The sequence below is a fragment of the Gobius niger genome, assembly GCF_951799975.1.
Source record: "Gobius niger genome assembly, chromosome: 15".
Taxonomy (NCBI): Eukaryota; Metazoa; Chordata; class Actinopteri; order Gobiiformes; family Gobiidae; genus Gobius; species Gobius niger.
The window spans coordinates 20,736,276-20,760,274 of record NC_136866.1 but is presented as its reverse complement, the minus strand read 5'-3'; the positions used below and the strand labels follow the sequence as shown (position 1 = coordinate 20,760,274).

Genomic DNA, 23,999 nt, shown 5'->3' with positions numbered 1-23,999 from the left:
TTCCATTAGTCCCAGTTTAGAGCTGGTTTAGGTTTCCTTTAGTCCCAGTTTAAAGCTGGTTTAGGTTTCCATTAGTCCCAGTTTAGAGCTGCTTTAGGTTTCCATTAGTCCCAGTTTAGAACTGGCTGGTTCTTTGTTCAGGCTGAATTTGTTTTGTCCCAATTCAGACCTGGTTTAGTCAAGGTTTAGATCTGGTTTAGTCCCAGCTTAGTCCCACTTTAGGCCTGGTATAGTCCTGGTTTAGTCCTGGTTTAGTTTAGTCCTGGTTTAGTCCCAGTTTAGTCCTGGTTTAGTCGTGGCTTAGTCCCGGTTTAGTCCTAGTTTAGTCCTGGTTTAGTTTAGTCCTGGTTCAGTCCTGGCTTAGTCCCAGTTTAGTCCTGGTTTAGTCCTGGTTTAGTCCTGGTTTAGTCCCGGTTTAGTCCCGGTTTAGTCCCGGTTTAGTCCCGGTTTAGTCCTGGTTTAGTCCTGGTTTAGTCCCGGTTTAGTCCCGGTTTAGTCCTAGTTTAGCTCTTATTCAGTCCTAGTTTAGTCCTAGTTTAGTCCTAGTTTAGTCCCGGTTTAGTCCTGGTTTAGTCCTGGCTTAGTCCTAGTTTAGTCCTGGTTTAGTCCTAGTTTAGCTCTTATTTAGTCCTAGTTTAGTCCTGATTTAGTCCTAGTTTAGTCCTGGTTTAGTTCCGGTTTAGTCCTGGCTTAGTCCTGGCTTAGTCCCGGTTTAGTCCTGGCTTAGTCCCGGTTTAGTCCTGGTTTAGTCCTGGTTTAGTCCCGGTTTAGTCCTAGTTTAGTCCTGGCTTAGTCCCGGTTTAGTCCTAGTTTAGTCTTGGTTTAGTCCTAGTTTAGTCCTGATTCAGCCCTGGTCGTGTGGCGGAGCCTCATTGCTCTGTTTGTGTACACCGGCGTGTGCTGAATGGGTGAATGGTTTCTTGGTGGAAAGTGCTTTGAGCCCAACACTGGTAGAAAAGCACTATTTGAATGTGACCATTTAGTCCTGGGTTTTTGTCATGTGTAAAATCCTCTTTTAGTTTGGTCCTGGTTTAGATTTGGAGAGGTCTACTTTCCCCAGAGGTTCGGAGCTGCTTTAGTATGGGACCTTCTGAGACCTCTTCGGCCCTTACAGGGTGTAAGAATATTATAAAGGTGTGTGGAGGTGTGTGCTGAAGGAGACTGTGGCTGGAGTAAGTAAAGAGAGAGAGAGAGAGAGAGAGAGAAGGAAGAGAGAGAGGGAGAGAGGAGAGAAATAAGGGAGAGGGAGTGGGGAGAAAGAAAGACAGGAGAAAGCTGGGAGAGAGGGAGAGAGGGGGGATTGCGAATGAAAGAGAGGGGAGAGAGTGAGAGAAAGAGAAAGGAGAGGGAAAAAGAGAGAGGGAGGGGAGAGGTAGAGAAAAATAGAGAGAGGATAGGAGGGGAGAGAGAGGGAAAGAGGGAAGAGAGAGCGGGGGGAGAGAGAGCGAGGGAGGGGAGAGAGAAAGAGAGGGAGACAAATGAAATGAAGGAGAGAGTCAGTTTATTTTGTGAAAGGTTCTCAGTGCCGTGGAGAATGGAGCCAGTGTGAAGTAGTTAGGAAGAGGCGTAGCTTACAATGTCAACAGGAAGTGCTGCGCACCAGGGGGAGGGACCAGGGCTATAGTACACGTGCCACCTACGTATGCCTAAGAATTAAAGGTGCTATAGATCAGGCATGAGTACCTTTAAACACCATTTCCTGCTTAGAACTGCAAATAGTAGATATGTGAAGCAGGTAAAGTATTTTAGGAAACATAACCAGCTGATAAAAGTGTCATTTGAAGTCTCCACACAAATCTAATCGCAATCACATAACTTGATTTGCTCTTCGTGGTCTAAAGAAGGACCTCCAACTACAACTGGACCTGGGTCGCCTAAAGGTGCGTACACACCAAAAGCGTCCACGCATCCAACTTCCATGTTAACCCTATGTAGAGGTGCTTCAACGCGCTCCGAAATGCAAGCAAAGCTGTCCGCGCGTATTAAGCGTAGCAAACGTGAGCGGATGAGGAAGGACGCGCGTGAAAGCCAGGGAGAACCGCGCGGTGAGCGAACAGGGAGCCCGCGCCCACTGCTTCATGCACTCAAGTAATCCAATCTACACATGCGTTCATTTACGCCTTGTTAACCAATCAGGGATGCTGACTGGGCTCAGGCGTCACCTGTTACCTGCAACAAACCATGCCCGAGTCGGACTCGGTTCCGGACTTTGGCCGCTTGGAGGAGGTGGGCCAGAGCGCGGCTCGGTTGCTCGTGTATGTGCACACGCACGGACACAAGCGGCTGTTGTATGGGCGGGTGCATTTGTCACGTAAAACAGTGAGAAAAGGCAGAGCAGCGGCTGCCTCGCTCTCGTCTCCCCGGCCCCCGACCGCTTCGCTCCCGGGCGGCTCCCCGGACCCCCGGCCACATAGGCCACATACCGCTCGTCTCCCCGCCCGCTCACTCCCGACGCCCTGGCCGCTTCACGCACGTCTCGGGCTGACTATACGGGGAGCGGCTGCGCTTCTCCCGCCCTCTCTGCTACTGTACCCGGTTTGGCCGCAGGCTTTAGTCGGACCGATAAAACCTGCGGGTGCATTTAGATCGCTTGTGATTTTGGTGCACGTTCGTGTGAAGTGCTTTTCGGAACGTAAAGCGTAGACTTCCAGGAGTTCGCCAACATAAAGCTGTTTAACCAGTGGCCAAAGCAGCAATGAATGACATAAACTGAGCGTCAGATCTTCTGTCCTCGTAGCCTTTTTTGAAGGCTGTATATGACTCCAAAGAAAGGCTCAGAGCGGCAGATGCTGCTCCACCCCCCGCCTCAGCTGAGCGGGACAGAGGGACGCGCACTTCTCTATTTCTCTGCTTTATTAAAATCGACTATTATATTCACCATAGCCCTTTTTGTTAAACTGTAGTAAAATGCAAAGAAAAGTGGAGTGAAGAGATTTGACAGGGCTCATAGTAGACATTATTTCACGCAGCTGTTTAGGTTTTTTTTTTTCTTCCGCATTATGTTGCGCTGCTGCTGCACACGTGCACTTGTAAACAATTCCTCGTGTTCGGCCACGGCTCGGTTCGTGCGCGGGCCGTTCGGGTCATCCAGGCCTTTCCTCAAACGAGCTAGAGTGGCCAGTTCGGACGTCAAGTGTGAGTGCGCCCAGAGCCGGTGCTGGCCCTTCTGGGGCCCTAAGCAAAAATCCACACGGGGGCCCTACAGTAGCTATTCGATGAAGAGAGAATCCATTTATGGTCAAAACAGTTCTACTGTTCCAGGGCAGAAGCAGAACATACAGACCTCAATTCAGGCCCTGCCCCCTGTGTGAGAGCCACTAACCATTAAGCCACTGTGAGACTGGTATTTAGGACGACTACTAGTCTATTTCCCTTTTTAAAATAGTAAATGGCAAATGGTCCCATTCTCTCACCTCTGGTCCCTGACCCACAGATTGGGAACCGCTGATTTAAAACTAACTGAAACCTGCTCCTGGCGGTTGTTTCTGTCTGAGCACTGAGAATTAGTCTGTGAGTCGCCCAATTCGTTTTAGATTGTGCACATTCAGAGAACCAGAGTTACTGTAAGTTACTGTGATCATGAGAACCATGTGGATTCAACTCAACAAAAAGGCCACGGACACGGCTTTACTCTCCTCTACTCGCCAAACTGCTGTCCTGATGCCCCAGACTCACCAGCACAATAAGAAGAGAGTTCAACCTCTTAACTCCCGCCTGAACCGAGAGCATTTTCTCCAGTTCAGCTTTACCCAAATCCTGTAGGCCAGTGTAACACCTCATTTGAAAGCTAAGACCTACAAAACTAAATTGATCTTTTTCCTCACGTCATCAGATTTTTTTTCATCATTTTTTTTGTTGGGCAGTCTTCTCATTTTTGTCAATTTTTTGTCACATTTTTTTTCAAATTTTTGTCCATTTTTGTCTTTTTTTTGTAAATTTTTTGTCCCTTTTGTCACATTTTCATCCTTGTTTTCGTTTCAGTTTTATTGCTATTTTCACACCTTTTTTCCAGAGTCTTTTGGATTGGGGTTAAGCTGGAGAAAATGTGCTCGGTTCAGGTGGGAGTTAAGGGGTTAAATGAGAGAGAGGCCCAGAGTTGCAGCCCAGAGTCCGCGCAGAGAAAACATGAGAGCAGCGCTCGGGACACGGTGACATGATGCAGCCGCGGAGGAGCCGAGTATGAGGCGAAGCGAGCACCGGGAGACAGACGGCCGAGCGGGACACGAGCGGAGAAGCACTCGCGCTTTGGAAGAGACAGGGGGAAGGCGGTCGGTCTCTCCTGCTCATTCACTTCACCAGACTACTCTGTGTTGATGTTGGCGAAGTAGGCGGAGAGTGAGTGCGCGCTGGAAGAGTCTGTCCCCGTAACAACGTGTTGATCAATCAGTGAAACAACACCGTAGTTTGACTGAGATGCGGGGCCCTTGCAGCCGCGGGGGCCCTACGCACCTTGCGTAGTCTGCGTATAGGAAGAACCGGCTCTGAGTGCGCCAATCGGCGGCCAGACACGCCTCCTATGTATGACGCTTGCAAAACTTCACGCGCCAGCAAACAGGCGCTTGGCGCGAGTGTGAAGTGTGTGAAGCGGCGTTGTTTGGCGTCCAACGAGAGGCAGATGGGGCGTGGACGCACGTTTGGTGTGTACGCACCTTTAAGCTGCGGATGCAACACAAGCACAAAGAGGTTTGACTATATGTGGACATGAAATATCTCAGAGCTAAGAACCTTGACAATTCAGTCACTGAGCTTTAACTTTTAGAGGCTGTGCTAGCACTGATGAGGACTTGATTGGAGACTTAGTCATAGAGGAAAGCGCTGAGTAACAAGACAGCTTTTGTCAGAATCTTAAACCCTCCTCGAAACCAGACCTGGAGCGGTGTTTTGTTTCATTTGAGCATGTTTCAGTGTCTCTCTTCCGCAATGAAAGCACTATCATGATAACAAACACACAAAGATATATCTAGGTTAAGGGGTATAGTAGTAGTAGTAGTAGTACTTGTAAATAGCAAAATACTATAGCTCTCGCCAGTTGGCCACATGTGACATTATGTGAAGTCATGTTTGTGAAATATTTAAATAACATTTAAAATGCAGATACTTCAAAGAATGTGTAGCTAAAGAGAGGTCAGTGTATTTTTTATCTGTAGACTGCATTGGACTGTCTCATGCATTGGACGAAACCCTCAACATTTTCATTATTCGTAGGCTGTTGTTGCTCATTGATGCTCTAAATACACTAAAAATGCCTAAAATACCAAAGAGTCATTAAACAAGTGTCTCTTGATCACGTCACATAATAGTGAACGTTCCAAAAAGAGACACAAACAAAATGGCATACTGGCCACAAAGACCAGCAGCCCCGAATGCTCGGAGGTGTGGGCTTTTGCTGCAGCAGGTGGTTGATTGGGGCCAGGTGTTAAGATGCCGCACCAATCAGGACCAGGGACGAGCAGCCAACCAGAACCGAACTTGAAACCAGTCCTCCAATTGCAGGCCAGAGCTCTCACAGCCAGATTTCCATGGAGGGAAAGGACAGGTTTACGCCACAAAAACAAATATACAGAAAGGAGGGAGCCTGGAGGCCTGGGGCCGTAACAAATGGAAAGAAAAAGGATCTCTCTGCTGATGAAAAGCGTGAAATAGTAGAATGCCTTGGTCTAGGTATGAAAACCTTCAAAATTTCATGAAAGATGAATCGTAATCATCGTACTGATAAAGAGATTTGTGGCTGATTCAGAGCACACGGGGTTTGTGCAGATAAAGGCACAATGAGGACGGTTTCTGCCAGACAAAAACATCAGATTAAGAGAACAGCTGCTACAAAGCAGCAAACAGGTATATAAAGCTGCTGGTGCCTTTGGAGTCTCCCGAACATCAAGGTGTAGGACCCTCCAGAGGCTGCAGTTGTGCATAAACCTTCTATCCGGCCTCCCCTAAACTGTTCATTGAAGTTGATGAATAGAAACGGCTGGAGCAGAGCAGGGTTCACTACTCCACCTACTGATGAGAAACATTCAAAAAGACATTGCTTAGGGCAGCTTTAACTGGGCTTACCTGAGTGTCCCCACCAATAGTAACACCAAACCTACACCCTTGTTCAATTGTTAATGCTGTTGTAAGTTGTATTGATCAGACCACTTTATGTGAGTTGTTTAGATTATTTTATACCATGGTCTGGGTGAATACTCGATGCATTATTTTCGTATAACCGCACACGTAGTCCGGTAGTTAAATCACTGGGATATCACTCCGCTGTGGGCATCGCCATAGCAACGCATGACACAGCTGAATCAGATAAACGCGTAATTAGTGACTGACAGGAACGTATGAGATGGATTTTGTGGTTATTTTCAAAGTTTTTGGCCAAAACAAAATGTTTGATAAATGGGAAGTAGAGGAGAGTAAAGCAGCTAGGTTAGCTTACTGTTAATAAAATATGAGTTTTCCATTTCTGTTGAAAACGGTTAAGGCACTATTCATAATTTTCAGGCGTACATAAAATGATCCAGCATTTAAGCATATTTGTCTGGATTAGTAAAATCAATCATAAAAGTTTCAGTTCGTGGGGCCCAGGTGTAAGCAACTCCAACGCAGCTGTTTCCATAAACAGTTGCGCTCGTTGAGCTAGCTAGCTAGCTTCAGGTTAAACAGCGTAAAAGTGAAATAACTCCTGCCCACGAGTGCCGCATATCAGTGTTTACTTCCACGGAAAAGTGCCGGGTTAGTCCTGTTGTGTTGTGATTCTGTGCTGATGTTGTTCCGTTGCGCCTGACTGAGATCCTCGTAATAGCTGCGGAGAAAGACTCGCTCTAAGACTGGCCTTCAGTGACCGGCTAATAACCCACATAAAATAGTCCCAGTAGTCTGACTCTTTTGTGAGTTTAGTAAATGAAAAAAACATTTATTATAAATGTTACGTTTGTGGGACCATGGTATAAGCGGATTAAACAACACCACTCCACTGCGCGTCGTGGTGTTCTTGACTCTGCGTCGTGCATTATAAACGTCTAATGCACGGCTCTGAGTTGTTTAATCCTTACATAACCTAAATAGTCCAGTGATCCTTTTGCAATGTTTATACATTAGTTTATGATATATAATTGATCTGTAACATCTTTTGCAAGAAAAGTTCGAACTTTTTTTATCTCAAAATGGAAAAAAGAGACCATTCACTTTTTCACTCAGAGAAAGCCACTTCTAAGAAAGTCTCTTGGTATTGGTTAATATCAGCAGATACTCAAACCCCCAGTATCGGTATCGGAAGCAGAAAACCTGGACCAGTGCATCTCTATAATATAGAGATGCACTGGTCCAGGTTTTCTGCTTTTCTGTTTTCTGTTTTCTATATATTATATAAGTCAAGGAATTACCTACGCGTTTTGTGTTGTAGATGACTTGGTCCATTGTAATCCAGTTCCTCCTCAGCCTTCTTAAACATGGGTGTCGCTCTGGGCAGAACTTGGGCGACATGTTCCTCTCCCCACGCCAAGAGAGGCCACAGTCATTTGGAGCCGCGGCCACAAACAAAGCCCAGCCGACATAAATACGAGGTACGGCACATCAGCGGCTAAAAATACAGTGCCTAACGAATACTGCACATACTTGTGTCAGCATTCTGCAGTCAGGAACACTACAGTCCTGTCAGGGGCATGTTCCACACTCAAACTGTAAGAAAACAATGTGCACACAAATCAGGCCCTGGGACATACTCCATCAGGGAGCGAGCAATCAAAGTGGTCAGTAAATGGACACGTGAGCTCGCCATATTGATGACAGTCATGTGACACTGGTGGCATCAAATTATAGCAATAACTCCTGATCTGCTGCTGTCCATGTGCTGTCCATACATCCATATAATCCAAATAAATCAGAAGTTCTCTTCCTCCGTCATCGTCCCTGTTCTCAAATTTCCTCCGGGTAACACTTCCGTGTGACATGTCTCTGTTTCACCGTAATACACTGCGTTCCAAATTATTATGCAAATTGGATTTTTGTGTCAAAAAGGTAAAAAAAATAATAATAATAATGAAACTCATGGATGGTATCGTGCCTTGGGGCTCTATGAATCACTGACATTAATCTCAAAGACCTGGGATGATTAGTTTTCAGGTTAAGCCCAGTTAAGGGAAACACTGCTGAAAAGGGTGTTCCACTTTATTATGCAGATCATCATTTTCAAGCAATATGGGAAAGAAAAAGGGTCTTTCTGCTGATGAAAAGCGTGAAATAGTTGAATGCCTTGGTCTAGGTATGAAAATCTTCGATATTTCATGAAAGATTAAGCATAATCATCATACTGTTAAGAGATTTGTGGATGATTCAGAGCACACTCCGGTTTGTGCAGATAATGGCACAATATGGACGGTTTCTGCCAGACAAACACATCAGATTAGGAGAACAGATGCTACAAAGCAGCATACAGGTATTTGAAGCTGCTGGTGCCTCTGGAGTCCCCCGAACATCAAGGTGTAGGACCCTCCAGAGGCTGCAGTTGTGCAAAAACCTTCTATCCGGGCCTCCCCTAAACTGTTAATTGAATGTTCATGAACAGAAACGGCTGCAACGGACCCAGAACTACATGAAGACTCATTTTCAAACAGTCTTGTTCACTGATGAGGCCGTGTAACGCTGGATGGTCAAATCAATGGAGTAGTGGATGGTTGGTGAATGGCCACAATGTCCCAACAAGGCTGTGACGTCAACAAGGAGGTGGCGGAGTCATAAGGGAGAGAGCTGGTCGGCCCCTTTAGGCCCTTTTAGGCTCCCTGAAGGTGTGAAAATGACCTTTGAAAAATATGTGGAGTTTCTGACTGACCACTGTCTTCTATGCTACAAAAAGAAGAGCTGTGCTTTCCTGAACAAAATCCTCTTCATGCATGACAACGCACCATGTCCTGCTGTAAAGAAAACCTCTGCATCACTGGCTGCTATGGGCATAAAAGGAGAGAAACTCATGATGTGGACCCCCTCCTCCCCTGACTTCAACCCTATTGAGAACCTTTGGAGCCTCAACAAAAAACACTTCTCTGAGGGTGGGAGGCAGTTTTCATCCAAACAGCAGCTCTGGGAGGCTATTCTGACATCCTGCAAAGAAATCCAAGCAGAAACTCTCCAAAAACTCACAATTTTAATGGATTTAAGAATTTTTAAGCTGCTATCACACAAGGGCTCCTTTGGTAAAATATAACTTGACCTGTTAAGATTTTTTTGATTGAAATAGCTTTTGATTTCAGTAAGTATGATCTCCTAATGCTACAAATACAACAAATGACCATTTTCAGTTAATTACAAGCTTTAAAATGTATTGAAACGATGAGTTGCATAATAATTTGGAACAGTGGATTTTGAGGTTTTTACTATATTTATTTTTGAAAAAAATACTGTTATCACTAGGAAATTTTTTCCACCACATTTAAATGATCCTCTACCAGGTAAAGACTTGAAAATTATGCTGACTCTCATTTGAGTTGACAATTCAGAAAATCAGAGAAAAATGTCATTTGCATAATAATTTGGAACGCAGTGTATAAACACGAGCCATGTGCTTTATTGTGAAATGGGCGTGGATCCGTGTCAGCCGTCAGAGTTTCCCAGCGGCTCTAAACTCTGGTGGGTCCACGGTGTAGCCCGCGCTAGCTCCGCTCCGCCCCCGCGCCAACAGCCCAACTGTGTTCAGTTCTGTGGCGCTGAACTCTGCTGTTTATGGCCCTGGCACATGCCCTGGCACACCGGTAACCAGCGGGTCCGCACGGTGCCCGCGAGCAGCCACAGTGTGAGGCTACGAAGCGAGTTTCCCTTGTGTAACGTCTGTCGCTCCAAACTCCTCTCTGCTCCGCGCTGCGCACTCATTTGCATAAAGCCACAATGTGGAGTTTTTTAACTACAATTTAGCTCCTAAAACAATCTTATTCACATGATTAATTGACCAAATTAACACAAATGCAATTGAAGATTTGTAGCTTAATTTTCCACTAAGAATTTAACAATTTAACTTAAAGAAAATGATAATAATAAAATAAAATATGATTAGCAAAGATATCCAAAATCCACTCATAAACAGTGATAGGCTGACATGAAATAGCTGCATAACACTAAGTGAGGAGGCCATAATATTTTTGACTCATGGCTGAAGTCAACTTTCTCCAGCTCTCCCAAGGTTGGCAAAAATGCATCTCAAAATACTTCAGATTGTTGCTTTAAGATATGGAATAAAAAAAATATTTCCCTGAGAGGGGAAATATACTTCTCACCTATTTCACCCCTGATCCGTTTTCATGCCTGAATAATAGCTCGCAGGAAAAAGAAGGACAAAAAAAGAACTATGAACTAGTTCATTTTTGGAACTATGAACAAACTATTTACTATAAACAATTATGAACTATGAACGAACTAGTTCATTTTGAAATTTGTGAACTGAACTTTGAACTAGTTCATGTAGAAAATGAACTTTCCCAACACTGCTCCTCGTCTTATTTATCTTGGAAAAAGCCAGAATGAAGCGGAGAAAGAAACGAAAAGCTTGACTTTATAGCTACTTTCGGTTTCTCCCGTAGAGCGCTGACAGAGGACAGGCGTCAGTAGAACCAGGGTATTTGAGGTTTAAACACCTGTAGAAGTCTGGCCTATTGAAGGCAACATCTCACAAAGACACAGGGCCCCTGATCTGAGCCGCTGATGCACACACAGGAGAGGCCTCTCCTGTCCTCATTTCTCTCCTGGAACTTTTTTTTTTTTTTGCAAAAGCATTTCACACAATCAATTCAAACGTCACTCTGTCTGTAAAACTTTGATACATCTGTTATTATAATGAAACATTAGGCCCAGGTAAAAGATAGACCTGCCACAGATCTCTGGTGTAAACTGAGAGCATCTTCATCATCGCAAAGGTGCGTTCATTTAGTCGACCAATGAAAATCTTGGTCGACCATGACCACATCGACCAATTAGTCTACTAAACGACCAAAGTTGGCAGCCCTACTCTTTGTCTTATCTTTTATTACTGCAATGTTTCGGTCACTCTGACCTTCATCAGGCTTAATGGCAGAAGCTCCCCATGTGACCAAAGAATAGGTGGGGGATTTGTATGTCTGTGTTCATGACGTAGCGTTTGTGTAGTAGACACATAACAACTATAGTTACCGCTCAGTGAGGAAGGCGCAGATCAGGTCCTTGGCGTTCTGGGACATCTCCACATCATCGGGGAACAACAGAGTGTTTTTGTGATTCATGATTTTCCCGTAGGTCCCCACCAGGGACTCGGCATAGAACGGAGTCTCTCCTGCAACACAATACAAGTGTTTAAATGTCAACTTTGGAAACACTGATACTCTATAACACTGTCATGAGGCTCTTTTCAAAGAAGAATTACACATACCGACTGCCAAATACAATTGGACACATTCGAATGAAAGTGGTGGGCCCTCATTTCAGCTCAAAGTGAATATAGGGGTCTTGGAAAGTGTGAGTACTTTTGCTTTGGACAGTGACATGTGTTTTTATAGATGCTAATAGTATTTAAATATTGTTTTCTCTATATTTGGTAAAGTTATTATTGTCATCCAATCCCTTTTTTGTCCTTCGGAGTTTCAAATTCACTTCGGCCCGATCCTGGATCATTGTGTTACTTTGTCCGGAAGTTCAGCTCACGAAGTGCATCACCCGGGGCTCATCCACTTGAACACTGGCCGGTCTCTGAGGTGTGCAGCTTTGAAAGGACTTTATTTTGAGGACACAGCGCAGGAACACAGCGCAGATAAGGACCACAGGATGGATGAAGTTTGCAGGAGTCAGCGTCTGCAGTGCCTCAGAGGATCAGTGTCTGGGCTACAGTCAGGCGGTGCCCAGGGTATAACGGAGTGATGTTTTACTGTTTAATGTGCTGTTGCCCGTGTGCTATGAGCCTTCTGCCCGTCTCCACAGGTCGACTCAGGGCAAGGAAAGGCTGCCTTGGTTTCTTTCATGTGTTCACGTTTGAGTGTGTGAAAGCCCAGGCCCCTGGATTTGACATGTCCCAGATTATACTGTCCCACACTTAAACAGCCTGGAACAAAAGACAACATGTGAGCACATTAGGGCCTGACTCACAGTAGAAGTACGTGACAGCCTTTGACACTGTGCAGTTATCATCAGACTAAAGTACAGCGTGTGAGGTCACTCACAGACCAGTGGGGCTGAGATGACAAAGTATTATACGGTTCATAATCACAACCACCATTTACAAAGGTAATCACCATAAAAATGCCACCCCAGAGCACATGACTACTCTGCAGAATGTAAACCATCAGTCCTACAATGGAGGGTTGTCAAACGTTCTGCTTCTACTCAAAGATGAATACCAGTCTATAGTGGCTGCTTTTCAACTGGTGCTGACATCGGCTTACAAGAAATTCCACACATGTGCTCACAATGGCCCTCATTTATCAAACTTGCGTACGGTGAAATCAGAGCGTATGTGGGGTGTACGAAAAATTACCGCCTGTTTTGGCATTTATCAATCTGAGCGCAAAGTACACCTGGCGTACGGTGCGCTCAAATCCTACAAGTCATGAGGTGGTGTGCATGATACACCAATTTTAACAAACATCATAAAATAAGCATCATGTGGGGAGAGTTTTGTCATTTTTATTCTCTGACATGAAACTAATGTAAAGGGAGGAAAATAGATAAAAATCTCCACTTTGACCACTGCGTGAAAAATCAACACTTTTACAACTATAAACATTGTGTGTTTCCGCCGAACACGTAAATGACCTACACCAACTGTAATCAGCTGCAACCTGAAAATGTGAAGATCTGCACGAATATTTGACCAACACAAAACAAAGAGTGTTCTGATCCTGACCCTCCACTCTTCAAGCCTTAAGTGCCACTTCATTGTACAGTTCTTTTGTTTATTTTTTCTCAATGAAAGATCACACAATAAGAGGATCTCCACATGTCCCCACGCCCCTACACGCTCGTCATGCAAATCTTAACAGATGCGGGAGCAGCCGGTATTAATGTGTGCATCATCACCAGGCTCAATAACGGCATGCCCAGCCGCTGCCGCCCGAGTTACTGTCTCTAATGTAAATGCTCAGAAAGGAAACATGATATGTGAAATCTGGATGGGGACTGTCCCTGCCAGGTCAAAGTTGGCAGACACCGGTCTACACCAGTCCTTATGGCTAGAAAATCTGGACTTTGTGCATTAATTTCGAAAAATGAGGACGTATGGTTATCCTAGTTTAAGTGCACCCTAAGCACTTACAGGCCAACAGTGTAAAAAATATTTGTTCTTAATGTTAAGTAAATAAGTAAACTAGTGGCAGAGGTCACTCACCGACCAGCAGCTCGTAGATGAAGACCCCCACGGCCCACCAGTCGCACTCGCGCCCGTACAGCCCGTCTCCCCCCTGGGACTGCAGCACCTCAGGGGAGATGTAGTCCGGAGTGCCCACAGCAGTGTCACAGTGCACCAGGCCTGTCTGTGAGGGGCACATGGACAGCAGGTTTATGGACTTACAGCAAGGAACACAACACAGGAGCTCAGGGACCAGGAAGGGGCTCAGGGACCAGGAAGGGGCTCAGGGACCAGGAAGGGGCTCAGGGACCAGGAAGGGGCTCAAGGACCAGGAAGGGGCTCAGAGACCAGGAAGGGGCTCAGGAACACAGCGCAGGAGCTCAGGGATCAAGAATAGGCTCAGGACCAGGAAGGGGCTCAGGGAAAAGGATGTGGGTGAAAGACGGTTGAGAAATGCACGCTGTGAACACTAGAGGGTGCAAAAGCGCACACGAACATAGTCCTATGCACATATTTTTGACTAAAATTACACAAAAACAATACTTCCTGCACACTGCCAACCTTGCAAAAATAGTTTAATAGGATATGGTCAACGTTTCGGTTCTGAGACCTTCCTCAGGCAAATTGCTGAAGAGCTCCAGGTGACCCTCTTAACGCTACCACGGCACGGTAGCGCAGCGGTTAGTGCTCTTGCTTTACAGCTAGAAGGTCCAGGGTTCGATTCCCCTTTCTGTGTGGAATTTGCATGTTCTCCCCGTGTCTGTGTAGGTTTCCTCCGGATCTGGCCTGGTGTCGCCTCGGGGTCCCCCCAGAACAGCTGAAGGAGGTGTGCGTGGATCGGGAAGTTTGGGCATCTCTGCCGAGACAGCTGCCCCCGCGAAAGCGGAAGAAAATGGATGGATGGATGGATGGATGGATGGATGGATGGATGGATGGTTTTATACAGGGAGCAGAAAGTCAATTCTAATGCAAAATTAAATATTTTATTCTTAAGATTTGCAAACATTCCATCAGACAGAGGAATGAGGGGATATTTTAATACTCAAACTTAAACTGGATCCAACGGCAACTTTTCAGCTAAACATTGTGTACAATTTCAGCCAGACCTGCATTTTCAGCCAACATCAGTAAAAAATAGAAGGGGCGTCAAGACGCTAAAATCTGACAATATGCCAGTGGGACTGAAACATTTTTGACTTCACTTTCTTGATCGTACGTAATACCAAGTCGTTAGAATAGAAAGTATTGGCAACACGTTGTAACGTAGATGACAACTCCTTTTAACGCGTTGCCAATGTGGTTTTAATGACTTCTAAGAGTGTAGGCTAAATGCTACAAACATGACCTTTTCCCCATAAAACCACAGGATATGGGGCATTTATTAACCTCCATCTGAACACGAGGCGTTATCTACGTCAAAACGGGGCGTCGTCTACGTCACAACGAGGCGTCATCTACGTCAAAACGGGGCGTCGTCTACGTCGAAACGAGGCGTCATCTACGTCAAAATGAGGCGTCGTCTACGTTAAAACGAGGCGTCGTCTACGTCAAAAAGAGGCGTCGTCTACGTTAAAACGAGGCGTCGTCTACGTCAAAACGAGGCGTCATCTACGTCAAAACGGGGCGTCGTCTACGTCACAACGAGGCGTCATCTACGTCAAAACGGGGCGTCGTCTACGTCAAAACGAGGCGTCATCTACGTCAAAATGAGGCGTCGTCTACGTTAAAACGAGGCGTCGTCTACGTCAAAATGAGGCGTCGTCTATGTCAAAACGAGGCGTCGTCTACGTTAAAACGAGGCGTCGTCTACGTTAAAACGAGGCGTCGTCTACGTCAAAATGAGGTGTCGTCTACGTTAAAACGAGGCGGCGTCTACGTCAAAACGAGGCGTCATCTACGTTAAAACGAGGCGTCATCTACGTTAAAACGAGGCGTCATCTACGTTAAAACGAGGCGTCATCTACGTTAAAACGAGGCGTCATCTACGTTAAAACGAGATCTACGTTAAAACGAGGGGTCAGCTACGTTAAAACGAGGCGTCATCTACGTTAAAACGAGGCGCCATCTACGTTAAAACGAGGCGTCATCTACGTTAAAACGAGGCGTCATCTACGTTAAAACGAGGCGTCATCTACGTTAAAACGAGGCGTCATCTACGTTAAAACGAGATCTACGTTAAATGACTTCTAAGAGTGTAGGCTAAATGCTACAAACATGACCTTTTCCCCATAATACCACAGGGTATGGGGCATTTATTAACCTCCATCTGAACACGAGGCGTCATCTACGTCAAAACGGGGCGTCGTCTACGTCACAACGAGGCGTCATCTACGTCAAAACGGGGCGTCGTCTACGTCAAAACGAGGCGTCATCTACGTCAAAACGAGGCGTCGTCTACGTCAAAATGAGGCGTCGTCTACGTTAAAACGAGGCGTCGTCTAGGTTAAAACGAGGCGTCGTCTACGTCAAAATGAGGCGTCATCTACGTTAAAACGAGGCGTCATCTACGTTAAAACGAGATCTACGTTAAAACGAGGCGTTGTCTACATTAAAACGAGGCGTCGTCTACGTCAAAATGAGGCGTCATCTACGTTAAAACGAGGCGTCATCTACGTTAAAACGAGATCTACGTTAAAACGAGGCGTCATCTACGTTAAAACGAGGCGTCATCTACGTTAAAACGAGGCGTCATCTACGTTAAAACTTTCTAATGACTTGGTATTACGTGAGAACGAGAAAGCAGTCAAAAATGTTTCAGTCACACTGGCAGCAGTGAGTTGCCATACATCGTACTAAAGTGATGGTTTTAGCCGATATATACTGTCTACTGTGAATATCTCCATATTACTGTGTCTGCAACAGTAGTCCAGGCAGCCCCCTCACCTCGTCCATCTTCATGCAGGTGCCGAAGTCGGCCAGTTTGAGGTGTCCGTGCTGGTCCAGGAGCATGTTGTCCGGTTTGACGTCTCGGTGGATGAAGCCCATGGAGTGGATGGCGTCCAGGGCCAAGACCACCTCAGCCGTGTAGAAGCGCGCCCAGCTCTCGGGGACGTCGTAGTTCATGGTCAGAGTGACCACGTCTCCTCCGGGCATGAACTCCATCACCATGTACAGGTGCCGCTCGTCTTGGAACGCACAGCACAGCTACAAGGTCAATAAAAAGGTTATTTACCATTTAATTAGCTTTTGTTCTGTTTTAGTAAAGAAAAAAAAAAAACTGTTAGCGATTGGAAAATCCTGAACAACCAGGTTATTCCATCAGTGGCACGGATATTCTAAGACGACTATGCCAGGATTCATGGGGCTCACACTGGCTATGTTTACATGCTGACCAAAACTCTGATCATAATCTGAGTTCTCACATTATTGACGACACATGTAAACAGCATAATCTGATTTCTTTGTGATCTTTCACACGTGAGCATCAACTAACCAGGAAAACACAGGAAAGAGGCCAAGCTAATGTCACAAAGACAAAGACTAAAAGATTTTATTAAGTACTTTTGGTTTAAGAGAAATTAGATTTTTATCCATGAAATAAATCTGTAATTTTCCATACCAGCATTGGTATCGATATCAACAAGAATGACCCCAAAAGTATTGATATCGTATCGATTCTAAAGGTATCGCCCATCACTAATAATGGGTAAATAGTAGTTCACTAATTGTGTATACAACAAAACATGCAATAATAATAATAATTTGTGAAAATCACCATAGTTTCCGAGCTGTAGTTTCCATTGTAAGTTGTGGAACCCTAAAGGCATCCAACCAGATATTAGAAGTGTGTGACCTTTTTCTGTGTCAGGCCGTAGATCTTTCCCAATCCTCCCCCATCACTGGACATTACCATACTGTGGACCATGACTTTTGAACAGGTAGTGTTCAGGCTTTGACATTACTGTGTGTGCTGTAACTATATGTATCATGCGCCAGTGTGTAGTACAGACCTGGACAATCCACGGACTGTTAGAGAAGGCCATGATGTGCCGCTCCTCCCAGAAGAAGGCCGAGTCCGAGCGCTTGATCATCTCAAACTTACTCAGCTGCTTCATGGCATAGACCTTCTGGGACGCCTTGTGTCGCACCTGCACAACACCAGAGCACCACATCCTCAACAACTGCACCGGACATGACAAAATTATCCACCCATTCAAACGCTCTACATTCCACAAATAGAGCGTAACAATGTGTCTGTTCTGAAAGAAAAAGTGCCATTGCTTTTTCAGAAGTTAGTCCATAAGGCTGGGTATGGTTAAACCATACAAACTAAATATATATCGATATATCGATATATCGATATATCTCTATCTCTATCTCTAGAGATAGGGATAGAGTCTCTATCAAGTCAAGTCTTAAATTCCAAATAATCCTTTTATGAAAGGTCTAAGGCAGGGGTGTCCAGGCTTTTAACATGGAGGGCTGCCTGGAAACAGAGCTCACCATGCAACAAAAAACTTTTACAGGCATCAAGGCTTTATTTGGGCTTGGAACAAAACTCTGTTTTACACTAGTCATTCAGAGTATGTAGGAATATTAAAGTCTTTGCCATATTGTTTCAGATGTATCGAAGCTTCTAGGCTAGCTCAGTCTAGCTTGTAACACTGACATCTAGTGGACAAATTTAATCATGGCAGCTTCCGAGTGCTTCAGCCTCTGTGTGCTTAATGAGCGCATTGGCCTGCACTGCGTTGCTTTTTTTTCCTTTTTTTTTTCCTTTGCAGCTGTACCATTTGTTTTCTATTTTGCTACTTATTGCGAGCCCAGAGGTACATTTTATTATAAATCAGCTTTGAAAGCATTGCCAATTTAATTCCAAGATTATAAATACTGTCTAATAACGATCATTACCAACTTATTATTTTTTAGATTGCACTTGCACCGTGATGCACCAAACCACGGGTCCTGCACCGTGAACCGAACCGTTAGAGCTGAACCCCTAATATTTATCCATAATTATTCCACTTAATTTCTATTTCCTGAGTTTAGCGAACATATTGTCGATGTAGTCGCTCATTCTGCTGGTGCTCTGGACACCGGGCTCACTCCTTTCTGCACACTGCAGGAGTAGGTAACTTACTACACTACACAGTCATTACAGTGGTTCTGGGATTGCAGAGGCTCAGAGCTTTGTCTGGTCAAAGGGTCATGAGAAACAATCATATACATATATATATACACTGCTCACAAAATCTTAGGGCACACTCAAACACAATGTAACTCCAAGTCAGTCAAATTTCTGGGATATCAGACTGTCCAGTTAGGAAGCCACGCTTATTGTGAATCAATTTCACTTGGTGTTGTGGAAATTAAACAGACAACAGGTGGAAATGAGAGGCAATTAGCAAGATCACTCCAAAAGAGGAATGATTTTGCAGGTGGTGACCACAGACCATTTCCCTGTCTTCATCCTTTGTACCGTATTTTTGGAACACTTTTGCATTTGTCCAATGTTCTCACCACTAGAGGTATCATGAGGTGCATCTACAACCCACAGAAGTCGCTCAGGGAGTGATGCTCATCCAAAATGGCACGTCCATTCGTGCTGTGGCAAGAAGGTTTGCTGTGTCTCCCAGCGCAGTGTCCAGAGCATGGAGGAGATACCAGGAGACAGGCCAGTACACCAGGAGACCTGGGGGGGGGGGGGGGGGGGGGACCAGGACCACTATCTGCTCATTTGTGCACGGAGAAACAGGAGAAGCACTGCCCGAGCCCTACAAAATGACCTCCAGAGGGCCACAAATGTGCATGTTGGTGCTCAAACGGTCAGAAACCGACTCCATGAGGGTGGTATGAGGGCCCGACGTCCACAAGTTGGGCCGATGCTTACTGCCCAACACCGTGCAGCCCGATTGGCATTTGCCCGAGAACACAGCGATTGGCAGATTGGCCAATGATGCCCTGTGCTCTTCACGGATGAGAGCAGGTTCACCCTGAGCACATGTGACAGACGTGACAGAGTCTGGAGACGCCCTGGAGAACGTTCTGCTGCTGCAACATCATCCAGCATGACCGGTTTGGTGGTGGGTCAGTGATGGTCTGGGGAGGCATTTCATTGGAGGGCCGCACAGCCCTCCATGTGCGAGCCAGAGGTTCCCTGACTGGCATTGGGGACCGGGATGAGATCCTCAGACCTATTGTAAGACCATATGCTGGTGCTGTGGGCCCTGGGTTCCATCGGATGCCTGATAATGCCAGGCCACATGTGGCAAAAATGTGTCAGCAGTTCCTGCATGATGAAGGTATTGATGTTTTGGACTGGACTGCCCGCTCCCCAGACTTAAATCCAATAGAGCACATCTGGGACATCATGTCTCGGTCCATCCATCAACGCCACGTCGCACCACAGACTGTCCAGGTGCTGACTGATGCTCTAATCCAGGTCTGGGAGGAGATCCCTCAGGAGGACATCCGTGGTCTCATCAGGAGCATGCCCAGGCGTTGTAGGGAGTGCATTCAGGCACGTGGAGGCCACACACACTACTGAGGATGATACAGACTCGTTTTGAGGAATTTCTACAGAATTTGGATCGACCAGTGACCTGATTTGTCACTTTGATTTTGACTATAATTTTGGATCCAGATCTCCAGGGGCTGAGAATTTGATTTCCATTTATCATTCTTATGTTATTTTGTTCTCAACACATTGCCCTACACTATGAATAAAGATTTTAATCCGAAAAATCTAATTGATTGACATCTAGGATGTGTTTTTTGAGTGTGCCCTAAGTTTTTGTGAGCAGTGTATATATATATATATATATATATATATATATATATATATATATATATAAATATATATATATATATATATATATGTGTGTGAATATATTCTTTTATTAAGCAAACAGTTATCAATAAAATAATCCACATCACTAATTGAAAGGGAAATGGGTGATCTTCAGTTTTGTAGCTCAATCATAGTCCTCTTTCCAGCTCTGCACAGTAGTAACTCAATATCAAAAAGTGCAGTGAACCAATTATTTCTTGCCTGTAATCAACGCCCATAGACAAGGCAAGCTCCAACAGGAGCACACACACGCACACACACACACACACACACATACACAGCCTTCAAACACTATAGGCATCAACACTTTGCCCCAATCACAAAGATTTGGCGATTTGGTTGCTATACACATTTCTGCGAGGCTCGGAGATGATCTAAGCCTCCCATCAGTGATCAGTGTCAGGGGCAGGGTTGCCAGGTCTGGGCAGCCAAACCCGCCCAAAAATATCTGAAAACCGCGGAAAACCAGCGGACATACGGCGCGGCTGGAATTTTCAATATTGTTTACTAGTTAACAGAGCCCATGTGCTCCTGCGATGATGAGAAACCGCCCCTCCTCCCCTCCCTTATTGAAAAAGCAGCTTACAGAGCCTTGGATTTGCCTTCGAAATAGTGATTGTGATCAATTCAACATTGATTACAGCAAGGCAAAAAACCGCGGACAGTTTTTTTCACCCGCGGAATGGCTTTAAAAACTGCCCAATTCCGCGGTTTAACCGCGGACCTGGCAGCCCTGGTCAGGGGGAAAGTGAACAGACCCCCACATTGGAATACATGGGGACAGGTGGTGGGACTGTGTCGAATGTTTTTGTACTTTGGACTACATCTTTGATCTTAAAAATGATCTATGTTATCCATTAGAGTTTGTGCATAATGGTGCATATTAGGGTGCATCAAAAAATATTTTTTTTGAATTTTGATATGGCTGGGTGCCAAAAGTGTTCCGATGTATGTTTTAACAACACATGCAAAATATTTTTCCAATACATCAAGGTTTAGGGGTGCCAACTCACATGTGTTTCTGTGGATAAAGGGGCAATGATGCTAACCGGTCACCATAGAGCTCTGAGGTAATTTATAAGGTATTTATAAGTTTGTGTTGGGTATGTGTACTCTTATTACATATCATTACCATATCTGCAGTTGTTTCTTTGTATATTGAAATTCTTTTAGTGAAATGTAGTCATATTTAGAGGTATTTCGTGCTCACTACATCTAGGTTAGCTTGCTAGCAACAGTTAGCTGGATAAGTTAAGTTACGCTAAGTTCCTTTTATTAATGTCTATAGAGAAATTTGTTCTCTTCATTTGACCCATCCTCCACTTTTAGTGGTCGGGAAAACCAGAGTACCCGAAGGAAACCTATGCGAACACGGGAACAACATGCAACCTCCACACAGTCCCTTGGTGGGAATCGAACCCGGACATAGATATGTTAGCAAAGCTATCAAGCTTATCATCAACAGTAATTTAGAGAAAATATCATATTCAGAGTATTGAAGTCTCAAATTTATTGAGTGTAGCAATGTAGCTGTTCAATTCACATTAATTTATTTGTGAGTGCAGTTACTCTGATAGTGATGTTGTTGTAGGTTCTCATTGTTTTGATGATTTTGACTTTGTAGAGCTTAGATTTGAGGCTTATGCATAATACATCATAGTGATATTAGGTATGCTAAGATACCCAATCCTATATTGTCCTTGTATCATTTTCATTCTCAGGCACTCTACAACACAACAAACGGGCGGCACGGTAATACAGCGATTAGTGTTCGTGCTTCACAGCTAGAAGGTCTTGGGTTCGATTCCCACCCGTATGGGGCCTTTCTGTGTGGAGTTTGCATGTTCTCCCTCTCCGTGTCTGCATAGGTTTCCTCCTGTATACTCCGGTTTCCCCTACCACTAAAAACATGTATAATAGGTGAATCCTTCAGCCAAGTGATTCTGACCATCAGCCTGGCTCCACATGGTGGCACTGCCGTTGCCCACTGCTCCTTACGGGCTGCCCCAAACAAACAAAGCCCCAGGATCCAGCTAAGATGCTGCCCTCACCAAGTGGTCCAAGCCAGACTAGCAGTCACAGCCTGGTCTTTGTTCTGGGCCCTAGCTTCACCAGTGAGGATGGCATCATCACTGGCGTTAAGCTGTCAGATCTTGCGATGCATGCTTGCCAAGCGGAGGGTGTTCGTTTTGGGAACCTCAAAATCAGGACCTTCAGCGTGCTCTGGGCAGCTGAGTGTGAAGTGGCCGTGATGAGGATCAGCCCCTCCAAATCCATGGCCATGAAAAAGGTGCTTCAGCAGTGATGTGGTCACTGTATCGGACTGTTGTGGTGAAGAGGGAGCTGAGCTCTCGATTTACAGATCGATCTCGGTTCCCACTCTCACCTATGGTCATGAGATCTGGGTAATGACCGAAGGGACAAGATCGCGGATGCAGGCGGCCCAATTGAGTTTCGCAGGGTGGGAGTCATATTGGGAGGAGGCCCAGGACACGCTCGAGGGACTATGTCTCTGAGCTGGCCTGGTGTCACCTTGGGGTCCCCCCAGAAAAGCTGGAGGAGGTCTGTGTGGATCTGGGAGTCTGGACATCTCTTCTCTGTCTTTTGACTCCACGGCCCGGCTCCGGATAAAGTGGAAGAAAATGGATGGATGGATTTTCCACTAGGGTTTGTCCTTTTAAGTGTCTCACAATTCAATGGGCGAGGAAAGCCCTTCTCTATGGTCCTCATGGAGCTGACATTGCTGTAGTACCACCCTCTGGTGACCAGGGGTGGTAAACAGGATTCTGTTTGGGACATCAGACCTCCCTAGAACAGCTTAAAAGCCTAGCAAAGATTTATATTTTTTCTATAACTCTCTATGACCCATGAGACAACGCTGGGTGACATATTTTAAGGAACAGGCTTCAGAGAAGCATCCATGTAAGCTTCACATATGACTCAGGACCAAAACTGTGAGTGGGGCTGAATGAAACACCAGCTATATCCAGTTATATCTATGGTAACAATAAAATCAATTAGATGACAAAGAAAAATGTGAAGCATCATCCATTCCAACATGGCGCCCAAAACATTTTGTTTTGGATCTAACGTGTCTGTCCGTGATTTCCATTAGGTGTTTGGACCAGAATTACACAACATATAAAACAGATTTTAGACAAACTTGATACAGGCTAGCCAACCTAGAAACACTAAAATGTTGGTGTGGATCCAACCCACAAGGAAGGTTCACAGGCCATGCGAGGATGTCCCATTGCCCTCCATTCATTTGTCTATAAGCTGTTGTAAATGAAGAATCTAGAAAAGTCAATTCTAAGAAATTCCCAAAGTTTCCCAAAGGACAGACACACTAATGTTGCTTGAGTTACCCTATAGAACATGTTTCTGTGTAAAATGTAACCTTATTTTACCTTTCTGGGTCAACTTTTTGGAAAATAGACTAAAAATTGCGCATTTTTCGATATCTTACAGAAGTTCACGTGCTAGTTGGCACCCCTAAATCTCAATGGATTTCCACAAAACTTTGCAAAAGTCATTTGTATATGAATAGGAACAAAATGCAATGCCAGCCAAATTGATATTTTGGAATTAAAATTTCACCATGTAAATTTGATGCACCCTAGTGCATATTGTTAGAATTGTCTCATTTATTTGTCTGTTAGAAAACAGTCTTTCACGTCCATACATGAAGTCACTCTTAAAACTAAATACTTTATAACTCTTCAATAATTATGGGTCATATTTTTATTCTACTTGAGTAAAAACATATATGATTCTAAATTGTGCACGTCCTGAGTCTCCCCTCCTCCACACGGCGCCGGGCTGTAGTGCCGCCTCTTCGGATCGTGCCCAGGCCTGTTCTACACACACAATCTCACTGTTATCTGCTCCGACACGGTATGACGTCTGTGGAGTGTGCTGCAGCAG

The 23,999-nt window shown here is 45.0% G+C and overlaps 1 protein-coding gene across 1 annotated transcript in view; it reads right to left on the bottom strand.

Moving 5' to 3' along the window:
* Positions 1 to 23,999, bottom strand: part of LOC306975198 (rho-associated protein kinase 2-like) — a 108,581-nt gene that overhangs the window by 68,376 nt on the left and 16,206 nt on the right. The window contains exons 4-7 of the mRNA XM_079572650.1: positions 17,233 to 17,370; positions 16,166 to 16,426; positions 13,322 to 13,466; positions 11,140 to 11,278 (exon numbers count right to left, since the gene is read on the bottom strand). Coding sequence (XP_079428776.1) covers positions 11,140 to 11,278; positions 13,322 to 13,466; positions 16,166 to 16,426; positions 17,233 to 17,370 — 683 coding nt within the window. The remainder of the gene's footprint in view (positions 1 to 11,139; positions 11,279 to 13,321; positions 13,467 to 16,165; positions 16,427 to 17,232; positions 17,371 to 23,999) is intronic.